Source organism: Schistocerca americana, chromosome 4 (genome assembly GCF_021461395.2).
Source record: "Schistocerca americana isolate TAMUIC-IGC-003095 chromosome 4, iqSchAmer2.1, whole genome shotgun sequence".
Classification (NCBI taxonomy): domain Eukaryota; kingdom Metazoa; phylum Arthropoda; class Insecta; order Orthoptera; family Acrididae; genus Schistocerca; species Schistocerca americana.
Window position 1 is genome coordinate 795018485 of NC_060122.1, and position 13334 is coordinate 795031818.

A 13334-nucleotide genomic window follows, 5' to 3' on the forward strand; every position below is an offset into this window, starting at 1 on the left:
TTCCACTGTAGGGACTGGGAGGAGGAGAGAAGGTCTTTAACAAGTCCTGCATGACAATTTTTGAGTGGGGCAACAGCTGAGGCATTTGGAAAGGAGTGATACTTCTGTGGGGATAAGGCTTGTGTGTTTGGGTCTGTTTAGAGTCTGGATTCTGTATGGTGGTGGGAGTGAGGGTGTTGTTGTTCCCCCCCTTCTTTATTTTAATGGGTGTGAGGAGGTGGGTACACTGTCGTTATTCCATCCCAGGTTTTCCAATGTTCAATTACTTATAGGGTTGGTCTGATGTAATTTTCGACACTTATCTTCACATAGCTGCTGTGTTTGGCTGTATTACAATGTTGTTGCGTGTTAAAGCTCTTTTCTGCACCAACTTAAAAGTTCACATGGCTTATAAAATAATATTTCTCCACGAGTGCTTAAGATTATCCCCCCAAAATCACGAACAAAACAACACTGTTAGATAACTTTACTTTTAGTGTGTTGAAGCAGACTGTTTTTGTTTTTTTAACTGAATACTGTGACCATGTGTGCAATGTTTATTACATTGGAAGCAGCCTTTGTTGGCTTTGAGAGCCTTTTATTGACCCTGCGCAACCCTGTAAGTCAGTGAACCGACTCTTGTGTTAATCTGGTTGTCTTCTATATTCCAGATAAAAAGAGCTTCGTAGTAATAGTTATATTAGTGACAATATCAGTGATGTTACATTCGCAGTAAAAATACATTTGTCTACTCTGCAATAACTGGATTAGTGCATAAATTATTGTAAAATTCGCCCTAAAGTTCAAGAAAAAGTGGCTTGTCATTAAAATCTGGGTCCTGCTTACAGAATGTCAATCTTTATGTTGCTTCCTATTTGAAGTTCAGACACAGTCCTGTTGCTTCAACACTGATCAACAAGTATTATTAATGATTTCTGTATTCAGAGCTGTAGAAACAAACAGGACAAAATTCCATTGCCCTACAAATTTTTTTCCACACAAACTTATTCCAGTGCCATACATGTTTCACAAGAAGAAGGAAATAGAACTAATATGCACAGATAAAATCGAACGCATACACCCAAACTCTCCTCATTGCTCTCAGACAAAAACAATACAACACTGTGAGCAACTATAATGATTTATTGAGATAAAAGACATTTTATGTTACAAACTTCTCCTGTCGCTCTGATACAGAGCATTTTTCATTTGGTTAAACCAATGCATTTACGAACATGACATAATCTAACCCTCAAATTTTACAACTTAATATGAAGTAACATTAGCTGATGCAAGTACAAATCATTTGGTCTCCCTTCAAATTGCATATTTAGCACAAAATATTTTGTAATTTTCTTTCCAAGGCTTATAAATCTGTGTCATGGTATCAACAATGTTATATCCACTGCATCTAGTTTGTAACCTACCTTATAACTGGCATTGCAACAAATTAGGTTATGTTATAAGCCACCACACGGTGAAGACTACAGCAAAGCACCGAGTCACACAGGTGCATTATGTAACACCGGAGAAATATTTCCCTACTGTATGTCAACAACTTTTTCCTCAAAGTACAAAACAATACTATATTAATGGTAATATTTACAGCAATATACAACCAGCATAGCAGCAGTCAAAACAACATATTAGTAATCACACATTACACACATGGCCTTATCAGCAGCCACAGACAGCTATAATCCGGAACTCTTATGACAAAGGATAAAATGGTGTAATAATTGGGGTAGCAGTACCCATAAGAAATTCATCTTTGTTTCACCAAATGAAGTGACACGTATAGTGAGCTCTTCAAACACTTGTTTGTTATCCGTCCAAAACTTAGTAACTTGTCAAGAAATTTTTCTTTCAAGAAACTGCACTTTACAGTTAATTGTCTTATGTGCTTGAAATCTTGTGTATGTTAATTACTGATTTATGAACTATACAGCTGTTTTTCTATGCTGGTTTCATTCACTGACACTCTTGAATTTATCATATTCCAGGTACAGTGCTTTACCTTTGGTAGTAATCCTGGAAAACAATAATTTAAAATAAGAACAGTAATATACAGTAAGGGATGTATTGTTTTCCCTTTACATACCTTCTACTGACTTTGGCAAAGTAACTTTCGAGACTACTTCATCCAAACAGTTATAATATTAAAAAAATTGCCCTTTTATTTATTTGCAAAGTATTTTAACTAACACTTCAACATGTTCTTCAAGAACTCAATTTCAAAATGAACTTTAGTTCAGGGATTTTTTCTTTAAAGCAGCATGAAGTTTTGAGAGCTGAAGTCTCAGCATTTTTATAATATTTGATAAATATGTAAGTATCTGCTGCAAAGCACTGTACCATAGACAACATACATTGTGTGAATAGACTGCAGTCCACCAATATTAAACAGGCCTTCATGTACACAAACATCCTTCTCCTCCCCTCCTCACCATGCACACATCCACCAACATAAACACACGTATTTCATATTTTATTGTAGTGACTGATGAATGACCAGTTTCAGCACTTATTTTTTAATAATAAATTCAATCTCCAAGGTATACACCTTAAGGCTGATGTCACATATTTTACAGAAATAAGCAACTGCTTGCTAAAACACAATCCACTGTTTCACAGCAGTGTGAACAGTTCTCTCAGGTTAATAGCACACGGATACTTGAAGCCACTTTTTAATCTATAAAAAATTACATCTGTTCAAATAAAAAAAATTATTTCAAAATTGAAGGCTCGAAGATCATATTCTCACCAAGAGCCTCAGCCTTTTGTCAAATCTCATGTCACTGAATAAATTGTCAGACTAGATGTCTGGTAATTTACGATGGTATGAGATGCTAGGTATGGAAACCAGAACAAAATATTTATATCCTGAAGCAGAACAATGTAAATGGTGAAGATTATTAATTTGGACATATACAGATAGAAGTGAAGGAGGAAAATTTTTAAATAATACTTAACACAATATCACAAAAAGAAGGGGGGTGGGGGGTAGATGTAACTATGACGATTAATAGCAACACTTATTGGTATGATTGTTAATGGAGAATTTTGTTTCTCCAGGTTCAGTGGATACAAACAGGTGTCATCTCCAGCACATTCTTTTTTGCTTTGGTGCTATTGTTGGCGAGTTTTAATAAACTGAACAACAGAACTTCTAACAATGTTTTCCAGCTAGTAACGGCGGGGTTTGTTGGTTTGAAGAGTTCTATATGGAAGACTTTAGAGTTACTGACAAAACGAAGAGTAAATGAAACTTACTTTACATTTTCAAAGAAAAAAAGGAAAATAAAATACCCACAAATTCACCAACCAAATTTCTCTGCAAGATAAATTAGCCCTGATAGCTCATTTTTGCAGACTGTGACAATTTACCAGGTGCAGGGAATTATGAGCAGAAATTTTTACTTTGAAAGAAGACACAATTTCTCTACCCCCCCCCCCCCCCCCCCTCCCAAGATTGGTTAGAAGTGGGATTCACAACATAAATATGATTAGCTCTCTCATACAATAGATTCCTATTACAGACAAAGTTCAAGTCCATGCTGATCATTCTCAGCACTGTTCATGGTCCAGTTAATATTACACAAGAGAATTTAATCTACATTACTATAACAGTATACTCAGTGAAGTGTAATAAAAGAGACAGAAGCTCCTGCAGTGCACCGAGTAGTGTCAATGGCAATGGAGGGAAGAAAAAACAACCAGTGGAAGGAGTAATAACAAAGATCAGACAGTTTATGAAATTATGATTTAGAAAGACAGAAAAATTCAAATTGCTGCAATTTTTTTCAAAAATCATGAAGTAATGAGAACAGATTTTTTTGTGGGAGAACTCTGCACTCTTAAAGAAACAAGTATCATAACAGATAAACAATATTCTTATTATTGTTGATAAACTTTGGTAGATGATTAATACAGACAGTGAAAGTTTATAAATATTGGTTCTTACAAGAGATCCTTAGCTCTTTCTGAGAAATCTTCTCCTCCCCTCCCCCCCCCCCCCCCTCCCTCCACCAAACTACCACTCGCTCAATGATCCTGGTGCGACTTAAGAAATTTTGATTTCAGTAGGTGTGGGAAAGGACTCATTAAATATTATACATATACTTTAGTTCCAGAGCCAATTACAATTACTGCAATATGAGAAAAGAATTTCTGTATTTTCTATAAAAACTCATTCTGTACAAAGGACAAAAAATTACGCATGTATATATATTCTGTGGAAGAATGACAAGGAACAGGGTATAAAGAGAGGAGAACATAGGGAAGAAACTTTGCAATTTACATACATATATATAAGAAAAAAAATTACAATCAATGGTAAAAAATATGTTGTTCAGTGAATGGACATATCACGTCATGCTCATTTTATGCCAAACAATGAAACAATGTATTGCTTCCGAGTATTAAAACTGTTATTTTTCAAACTAACTAGGATAATGAAATGTAACATGGAGCTTTAAAATTATCATTATTAAGCGTCCTATGTTTAAAGGATGAATGGGTTACATAATACAGATTGTTTGATGATCCTTCAAAATACACAAAAATTAAGGGGTGTACATATGTATAAAATTAAATTAAAAATTTTAGTTCATTCTTGGGCCATACGGAATACCCTTCAAAATGATTTACAAAATTAATTATGTCGAACAGGGCGCTTTATTTTCTGGCTTATGAGTTCTTCGGCTTCTAACTGTGCTCTGAACGCTGCTACTTTTTCTTTGCACTTTATCAGTGCTTCAATTTCCTGCGTTAGGAGCTGATCAAGTTGCTTTGAATAAGCTGAAACAGAAACACATGGTGCAAAAATTGAAGTATTAATGTGCAGAACAGCAGGGATTATTGCTAGAAATGTAGTAATGTAAATAATGAGTAAGATTTTATGTGAGTGAAGCTTCCTGATACTTCCAACAACATTAATATGGTTTAGTCATGAAAAATAAAACACACAGAGTCAGTGAAGCAGATGCAGTAAATATTTTTTTCAAAATAGTTAAGAGTTTTACTATTTTTCCACCACCATAGAATTAAAACAACTTAGGGACCATGCCATCTTAACTTCCTACCAAAGAGTCGCTCGAGGGACTTCCGACGTTTAAGGTTACGAGATATCTGAGAATCAATTCTGAATACCTTTCTATTTTGCCAATCTGTAAGAGAAATATTAGTAACAAAAGTTCAGTTATGAATAAAATAAATTCTGTGAAAATAAATGAACCTGTGTAGGTGTTTTTATCTCATTTGTTTTCATTATTAAGTTCTCAATATGTCAAATAAAAAGTACCTTTACCATCCAAAACTGGCTTTGACTATGAAAATGTACCTACTTTGAATGTTTCATCTGGAGAAAATATATGAAATTTGAATCAGTAAACACCTTTGTGTTACATGGTCAGCTGACCCTACACTGTTATTGACTGGTGTCAACAGCAGTATTACTGTTAACAAAATTATTGAAGTTATCCATTCAGTAGCTGGCAATATTTCACTATAGAGTTTGCAAATAGATAAAATTATAAATACATTTAAACTATGTTTAACGTGACGAAACAACATTAGTTTTACATGAAGTTACTTCAATCATGCACATGCACAGTATTCCCCTAGTTGCAATGTTCCTCAATAAATTTTTCCATTTTCTTTTGTATCCTAAGCAAAGTCTTTTTTTCAAAGACAATACTGACCTGTAGAAAGTTTACTACTACTACTACAAAAAAAAAAAAAAAAAAAAAAAAAAAAAAAAAAAAAAAAAAAAAAAAAAAAGAGGGATGGACCTGGGAGGGGGAGGGGGGGGGGATGGAAAGACAGGGCATGTAACTGAATTATATAGCAATTTAAGGTCAAGCAACTAACTAAAGAGTACGGGACCTTGATGTATTTACTTTACTTAAATTTCCACGTCAGTATTGTGTTCGTGGGTTGTCAAATTATCAGTGTACGGGATGAGGAGGTGGGGTGGGGGTGTCTTCAAGCTGAAGGTTGGTTTTAACACCACAGAGTTTCACTAGGCACTGTCAGTCACACTGGAGGCGATATGCTAATGCCCTCCTCCAACTAGGGAACTGACTTTCCCTGCAAGTTATAAAGTTCAACATGGATGGCAAACTATAGTGTGAATCTGCATTTTTCACATTAACTAACATTGCCAGAGCTGAAAGTGGTCAGTTACAGATAAAGATCTTTGGAGCAATCTAGGATCAAACATGAGTCCTCACTGTAGGTTATAATTAAATAATGTCCTTAATGTACCACCATTGTTATTAACAAAATTACACCTGAAATGATAGTTAAACTGCCACACCTGTTTCTCTAGAAAAAGCACTATTCAACATAATTTCACCAAATTTGTACACCTGAATGGTTGAAGTTTGTAAACAGCTATCTTAAGAACAGAAATTGGCAGGTAACATCATCAAATCCAGGGATAGTTTTTAAACACGAAGATTATTAGTGACATAGGAGCCTTAACATTTTATCATGTGCTAGAGATATATGAAATAATGTTCCCTTGGAATGGTCCATCTGAAAGTAATTCAGGCATAAGCAGAGCTGAATTATCACAGACCGTTGGTTTTGTGTGTGTGTGTGTGTGTGTGTGTGTGTGTGTGTGTGTGTGTGAGCTGAATTATCACAGACGTATTTTTTGTGTGTGTGTGTGTGTGTGTGTGTGTGTGTGTGTGTGTGTGTGTGTGTGTATGTGTGTAAGAAATGGTACGTGGATTTTAATGGCAAGTTAAGAATCTGCACAACTGTATCTCTTGATTTCACTTAAGTATCAAAAAGTAAGGTTTTTCATCTTCCAGAGAGAGAGGGGGAGGGGGTGGGTGGAGGGGGGGGGGGGAGCGGTTGTTCTCTCATCTTACTGTTGAGAGTCATTCTGCACTTCAGAGCCTAAAAATTTGACTACTAATGTAGGGAAAGTAATTAAATTGAATAAATAAATTGTATCTTTAATTACAAGAATTCCAAACACCACAGAAAATCTGTTTCAAAGGCTTCATAAAACAAAAAATAATACAGTCAAATTTTGTTCATTTTGTGTCACATTTTTTTTAAAAACAAAATATGTCCTCCCATTATTTTATACTTTAATCTAGCACTTCAAGTTAAAAATTAAAAATAAGTGGCAGATAACAGTGTACTCTGTTAACTCTTATTAATCTGATGTCAGCACACAAAAACAACTTTTAAAACACAAACAAATTTACTCAAACTTAATTATACACATACAACAAACTGCAGAACACAGAGCAGTCAGTGGTTGGCAAATGTGTGAACACACACATGCACTCAAACTTGCACACAAACCAAACAGTGAACTGTCAATGACAGTCACTGAACTGTAATGCATTCACTGTATTAAAATTGTGAGAATAGGACAAACAATGCAACATACAATATGGGAATCGTACAAGCAATATAAAATATGTATCTTTCTCTAGGTGACGACTCACCTCTTTTCTTTGTGTAATTGCCTTTGTTGTGAGGGGAAGCAAATAAAGCATTGTGGGTAATTCCTGCATGTCGTGTGGCAGTGATACTATCTAGAACATCATCATTTGCCCCTTTTACAAAAGAAACCCTAGCTTCATTTTTCTTTATTGTCCTACAATTACTAGTCTGGAGATCACCACGGTTAATTACATTATTTGTATAGGTTTTCAGCATACTGCTGCGTGTACAATTTATGCTATTCATACTAGAACAGTAATTCTGATGCTGCTCACCGTCTTGGTCATAATCCACTTCATTTGTAAGCGCAAAAAGCTTCTCAGCCACATGATGCCAGTGTGGGTTACACTCTAACAAATGTTTGTGTGTATCAATAACTTCTTCTTCTAACATCTGAAGATGCGAAACAGCTTCGTGGAATGTGTATAAATCTGCAGAGATTTCTTCAGCCTGTGAAAGACACGGATAAAGTCGATACATCAAACCCTGATGTAAAAATATTGCATTAGTTTACTTATTAAATTATGTTCACTTCATTTAAATAGGCAAACACTCAAGTCAGTGACAAAATTCTAACTTTATGCTTGCAATCAAATTGCTGATGGACTGTGCACTCACATTGTATGGGGACTGGAGATTGATTAGCTGAATGTGCCTACATTGAACTAAAGTAGCATTATAAAATAATCTCTCTCTCTCTCTCTCTCTCTCTCTCTCTCTCTCTCTCACACACACACACACACACACACACACACACACACACACACACACACACACACACACAAAAAAAAACAATACCATTGCAAAATCTGGCACTCACATTTAATGATCGCAGCTGCGCAAGGTCACTATCTTCTAAGTTGTCGTCGACTCTCATAGTTTCTTCTTCGCTTGGTGACACTTTTGTTTCAGTGAGATCAGTTGCATTTAGTTCCTTTACTCTGTCAGCATAACGTAAAGTGTTCAGGGAATGTTCACAGGAACTCATGCCAGGACTTATCATCGCTATCTGTAATACAAAAACAAACAGTAGAATATGTTCTGAATATTATTGTTGCCTCCACTACAGTCCTACCACAATTCCTCCTATCCCCCCTTTTCTGCCTTTGTCCCACATCAACACAGCTATTTACAAAAGAAGACTCTTTGTTCCCTCTTGGCTGAGATTACTGGCCATAAGCAGTAGTTTGACTATAGTTTTTAAAGATCAGTAATTTATACATGGAACAATATTATGATTATTAGCACACTTTGAAATAGTAAGTATTTTAAAATTTGTGATTTATAAAATTTAAATTCAACTCAAATGCTTTCTAAGTAAAATGTAATTCCCTGCAAATTCCATGTTTTTTTCAGAGGAATCACCACCCTGAATTACAGATTTGGCATTGTTAATTTACAGGGTGGGTGTGGCTAAATGCCCTTCTTGTCACCACCCCTGAAATATCTGTCAGTTTGGGCTTCTTTCCAGCACTTTTGTTACACACTCCTGTAAGAGAAGCATGTATGACCACTTGCAGAGCTCTTCTTCATATGTTTTGGAAAGAATTTCCTAGTCCAACCTTTGATTATTCCACATTCTTCAGCAGTAGTATAGTGGTTAGAGTTATCTGCCAGTGGCTGGGGGGGCCCAGGTTCTATTCTGCATAACTACCTTAAATTTTTTATGGTGGAAAGATCTAAAACAGGGTCCACTCAGCCTCTTGAGGCTATATAAGAAGCCATTTGATAAAATACCCAGCAAAACAGGCATGTAAGCTGCAAAAATTGTCAAATCTACAAGCTTGTACCAAACTGGAACCAGCAACACATTTATTTATTTAGCACTATTTCAGGATAAGCTATGCAAGTTCTAGGCAGGTAACTTGGGTGACTAACGGCAGTCACCCAGCATCCTACCAACAAGTCTAAATATGCCACTTACAACAGAGCCTGTGATACTGATCCACTTCGAGTCTTCCACACAATATCAATCCCATTTTTTTTTTTTTGTAGAAAGAAAATAAATGAACATCACTGAAGGTCATGGAGAAGAGGGGGGGGGGGGAGGGGGGGGGGGGGAGAGACACAGAGTTGTGAGCTTTTACACTTCAGTAGGCCAGAGGGACAGGATCGCAGAGTTCAGGCAGGGACCGAATGTCGAGGGATGTAGCACAGAATCCATGCCCACAGTTACCAGTGAAGACCTCAATCGCAGCAGCGTACAGGAAGAATAATTCGGGATGCCAAAGTAGGCAATTCCCCCTCCTGAGGATTAAATCAGAAGGGAACCACTGTCTTGTGGAGGAGTGGAAATGCCAAAGGCTAAGGGAAATAACCCCAACAGACAAATCTTTGGAAGTGATAGTCCCAGCAAGCCAGCTTCTGAACAATGTAAATTGCTTCAAAATGTAAATGAGGCCTTGTATGGAAACACTGTTTCTTAAAAACCAATTCTAACTCTCCATCTGGCAATGATATTAATGTCTGTGCAACACACAATGCTATATCATGACCAAAGAGGAGAACACACCCAACCCAGAAAGTGACCCAAATCAAAAATTTCCACACCTGTATTCTGGCACACACAAAATAGAGGAATGTGTGGACTTTAGGAAAACGAGAAAAATCAACATACTTGACTCTGTGAAAGCTCAAGGTAGTGCCATGTTTCAAAGGACCTTAGGGAGGTGTATCTATTCTAGTCTGTATTTTTATGGATCATCAAATGAAAGATCATGTTGTAGACATAAAATATGTATCTGATGAGATTTTTCATGCCAGACTAAAATTAAATTCTTACCAGAACAGTAATATTCAGTGCTATGCACCACAGCCTGGTTGTGAAAAAGAAGAAAATTTTGAAGAAGGCCTTGAGGAAAGAGTAATAGGGAAAGGAACAATTTGCATACGTGATATGAATTCAGAAGTAGGGATTGACAAGAATATCCTTGGCTGGCACCTAGTTGGCTGTTAAGATTTGTTACCGGTAGGTTTGAACAACACACAAGTATTACAGACATGCTTCAGGGACTCAAGTGAGAATCCCTGGCGGCAGAATCACCTGGAGCTGTGAGCAAAGGGTCACAAACTCAGCTTGCATCTGAGTACAGTAATCACAGTCCATATCTATACTAAAGGTGCCAGAAACACACTCTAAACAGTTATTACAATGCACAACTGTGGCCAATAAATATATGAACATGCATGAAATTTAAGATTTTAAACTTAAAAGCACGCAGGAAATTCAAAATAAATCAATGCATAAATGAGACAGTGTGCTTCAATGCACTGCTGCAGCTACCACTCAAATATAGGAACCCACAACTGTACTTGGCTCTTTAAGCAAAACCAAATGCCTACTGCGATGCAAACAGTGGTTCTATGTACCACACAGTTATTAATTTGTACTTCAGAGCAATAGAAGAATCAGAAGTGAAAAATCTGATAACAGCTCTGATTATGATGTGGTGGTCTTAATGATGACATTCAAGATGGAATATAAGAGCATGCATCCAATGTGTTTAAAAGGGCACTTGGCCATTCAACATACCGAAACAGCAGGTGGCCTTGCAGATGACAGTATCAAAGCTATTATTCACACAGATTTCCGTATTTAGATTTTTCTCATCCATGTCTCAAGAAAAAGAGCATACTAGTAATTAGAAAAGCTGTGCCAAAAAAAAAAAAAAAAGCAGCAAGAAGAATGGTTTACATATGCCCCAGGCCAGCACATCATATCAATAAAACAGTGGTACACAATAGAAAATCTTTAAAAGGGTACATAGCATCGTGAAACATCAACACAGTGAAAAAGTTTTATCTGAAATAAGCGAAGCCTAATGTAACAAAAATAAAATGAGTAAACATTTACCGTAAGACATGTTCAATGAAAATTTATTAAATGAATATCTCCTCCCCTTTAAGAATTACAATTCATGTAATAAAGGGAAAGACTCATTTGAGCAATTTCCATATTTAGCTTAATGCTAAATGATTAATTTTCCTATAAAAGCAAGGTAATCTCAATTTCAACAACACCAGTGACAAAACGCCTGGGAAGAAAATGAAAGCAACTAAACAATCTGCTGAAGAAACAAGCACACATTGCATCATCATCATCTTCATCACCACCACCACCACCACCACCACCACCACCACCACCACCACCATTTGGATTTCTGATGAAAAAAGTTTTTCAAAACTTTATCACTGGTAAGCAAAAAACTGCTTTTTCTTTCTGAGTGCCTAACAATGAGTTACTGCTAGGCAGCAAGAACTTCTTTCCTGTTGCCATATTTTGACACAACACAATTTCATTTACAGGGTGACTGAATTATTCATTCAACTTTCTGATAGTTTCTTGTAGCAGATTAGCTGTGAATGTGAGTTTGTAAATGTATTAGTGTGATTTCTAAATAAATATATCAGGTGAAAGTAATAAACGTGAAGTGCTTCACATGCAGGTGGAGGTGGGCTTTTTACTGTGTTTGCAACATTTTCCAACGTGAATCTGAAAGCGATACTTCTATTGTCAATATTCTGAAGACACAAGAACAAACTGCAGAAGCATGTAGTGTCAACAAGAGAACTGTATAGCAAATTGTAAACAGAAGTGTCGAAACGTAAGGAAAAGTTGGTTTCGTGCCACGTTGGAACACATCTAAATCTCAAGTTGCCTTTAGCACAAATGGTTTTGACAATAGTGTTTTAAGGTGCTCCGTACTTGAAATGTATATAAATGGTGAATATTGAACATCATAGGATACTGTTACAATTCTCCAAGAGGAGATTGGCTTCAAAGACAGCACTTCATCAATTCAAAGAATTTTAAGAGACATCAGCATTAAATATGCTAAAAGCAATTATGGAGGGAAGTTTTTAATGAAGTAATATAGCTGAGACACATTCTTGAGAAAGATGCACAATCAGGGTGTATACGCGGACAAGGAAAAAAAATTTCCCGATTTTTCCCGAATTTCCTGGTTAAAAATAAATTTTCTCCCAGGTGAAACTACACTTTTTCAGTGTTAAGTGGCAGTGTACTATCCATAGGAACCGTAAAAGTTATAAATCCTTTGAATGGCTATGGTTTTATACACCGGTGAAGAATTTCTCGGCACTATAGTAAACGAAACTCAGAGGGAGGGGTGGGGGTGGGGCACGTTTTGGAAAGATCTTTTGATGTGTACCAACATGTACACTGCATATTTTCGTATTACGAAAGTACAAATGTGAATTCCACCAAACACCACATATTACTTTCCGAAGCACTGAAATAGAGATTGTGACGTGCTTTTGTAAGCCAATCACAGCTCATGTCACATGATCTCGCCACCCAATGAAAGCGGATATTCAGAGCATGGGACACGTGAGTAGTCAGCCAACAGGAACATCGTTGTTTAATGGCGCGAATACCCAAATAGGAAAAAGTTAATGGTTTAAATTAATACACACAGTGTTGCTACAAGAAAAGCAAAGTTTTCACATATAATATTGGTATCTAAGACTTGTGGGGCGTAGAACCACTGGCTCAACCTGTAATAATATCGCTACTCTAAGGCAGCAAGAACAACTGTATCTCTACCAGATCAGTTCTCTGTAGTAAGTGCTCTATACTACACACATTGTGCATATGCTGCAAGAATAAAAGTATTCATAGTAAGTGATGGGAGTGCGAGTGATTTTTTATCATCGTAATTACAATTCCTGCTCTCCACTGCCTATAGATTAAAAAGCTCCTAGAGAAGCTAAGCTTTCATATATAATGTTGATCTCTTTTGCACGTGTTACTCTTTAAAATACATCACATAAATGTAATCTTCTGGGCTCGAAATTCTTCTAAATAGCTCGTCCTCAAAGAATTGATTTTTAAATGAGAGTCAAATGCTCTGCGATTTAAGAAA

The 13334-nt window shown here is 36.4% G+C and overlaps 1 protein-coding gene across 4 annotated transcripts in view; it reads right to left on the reverse strand.

The window, feature by feature from the left end:
- Positions 1-4135: 4135 nt before the first annotated feature.
- LOC124612304 (kinesin-like protein Klp10A) overlaps positions 4136-13334 on the reverse strand; it is a 343355-nt gene continuing 334156 nt past the window's right edge. The window contains exons 12-16 of one of the 4 annotated variants that reach the window (XM_047140416.1): positions 8270-8458; positions 7725-7899; positions 7452-7541; positions 5064-5147; positions 4136-4779 (exon numbers count right to left, since the gene is read on the reverse strand). In XM_047140416.1, the coding sequence (XP_046996372.1) occupies positions 4634-4779; positions 5064-5147; positions 7452-7541; positions 7725-7899; positions 8270-8458 (684 nt within the window). In that variant the 3' untranslated portion in view covers positions 4136-4633. The remainder of the gene's footprint in view (positions 4780-5063; positions 5148-7451; positions 7542-7724; positions 7900-8269; positions 8459-13334) is intronic. The other 3 variants (XM_047140418.1, XM_047140417.1, XM_047140420.1) reach the window with 3 other exon arrangements.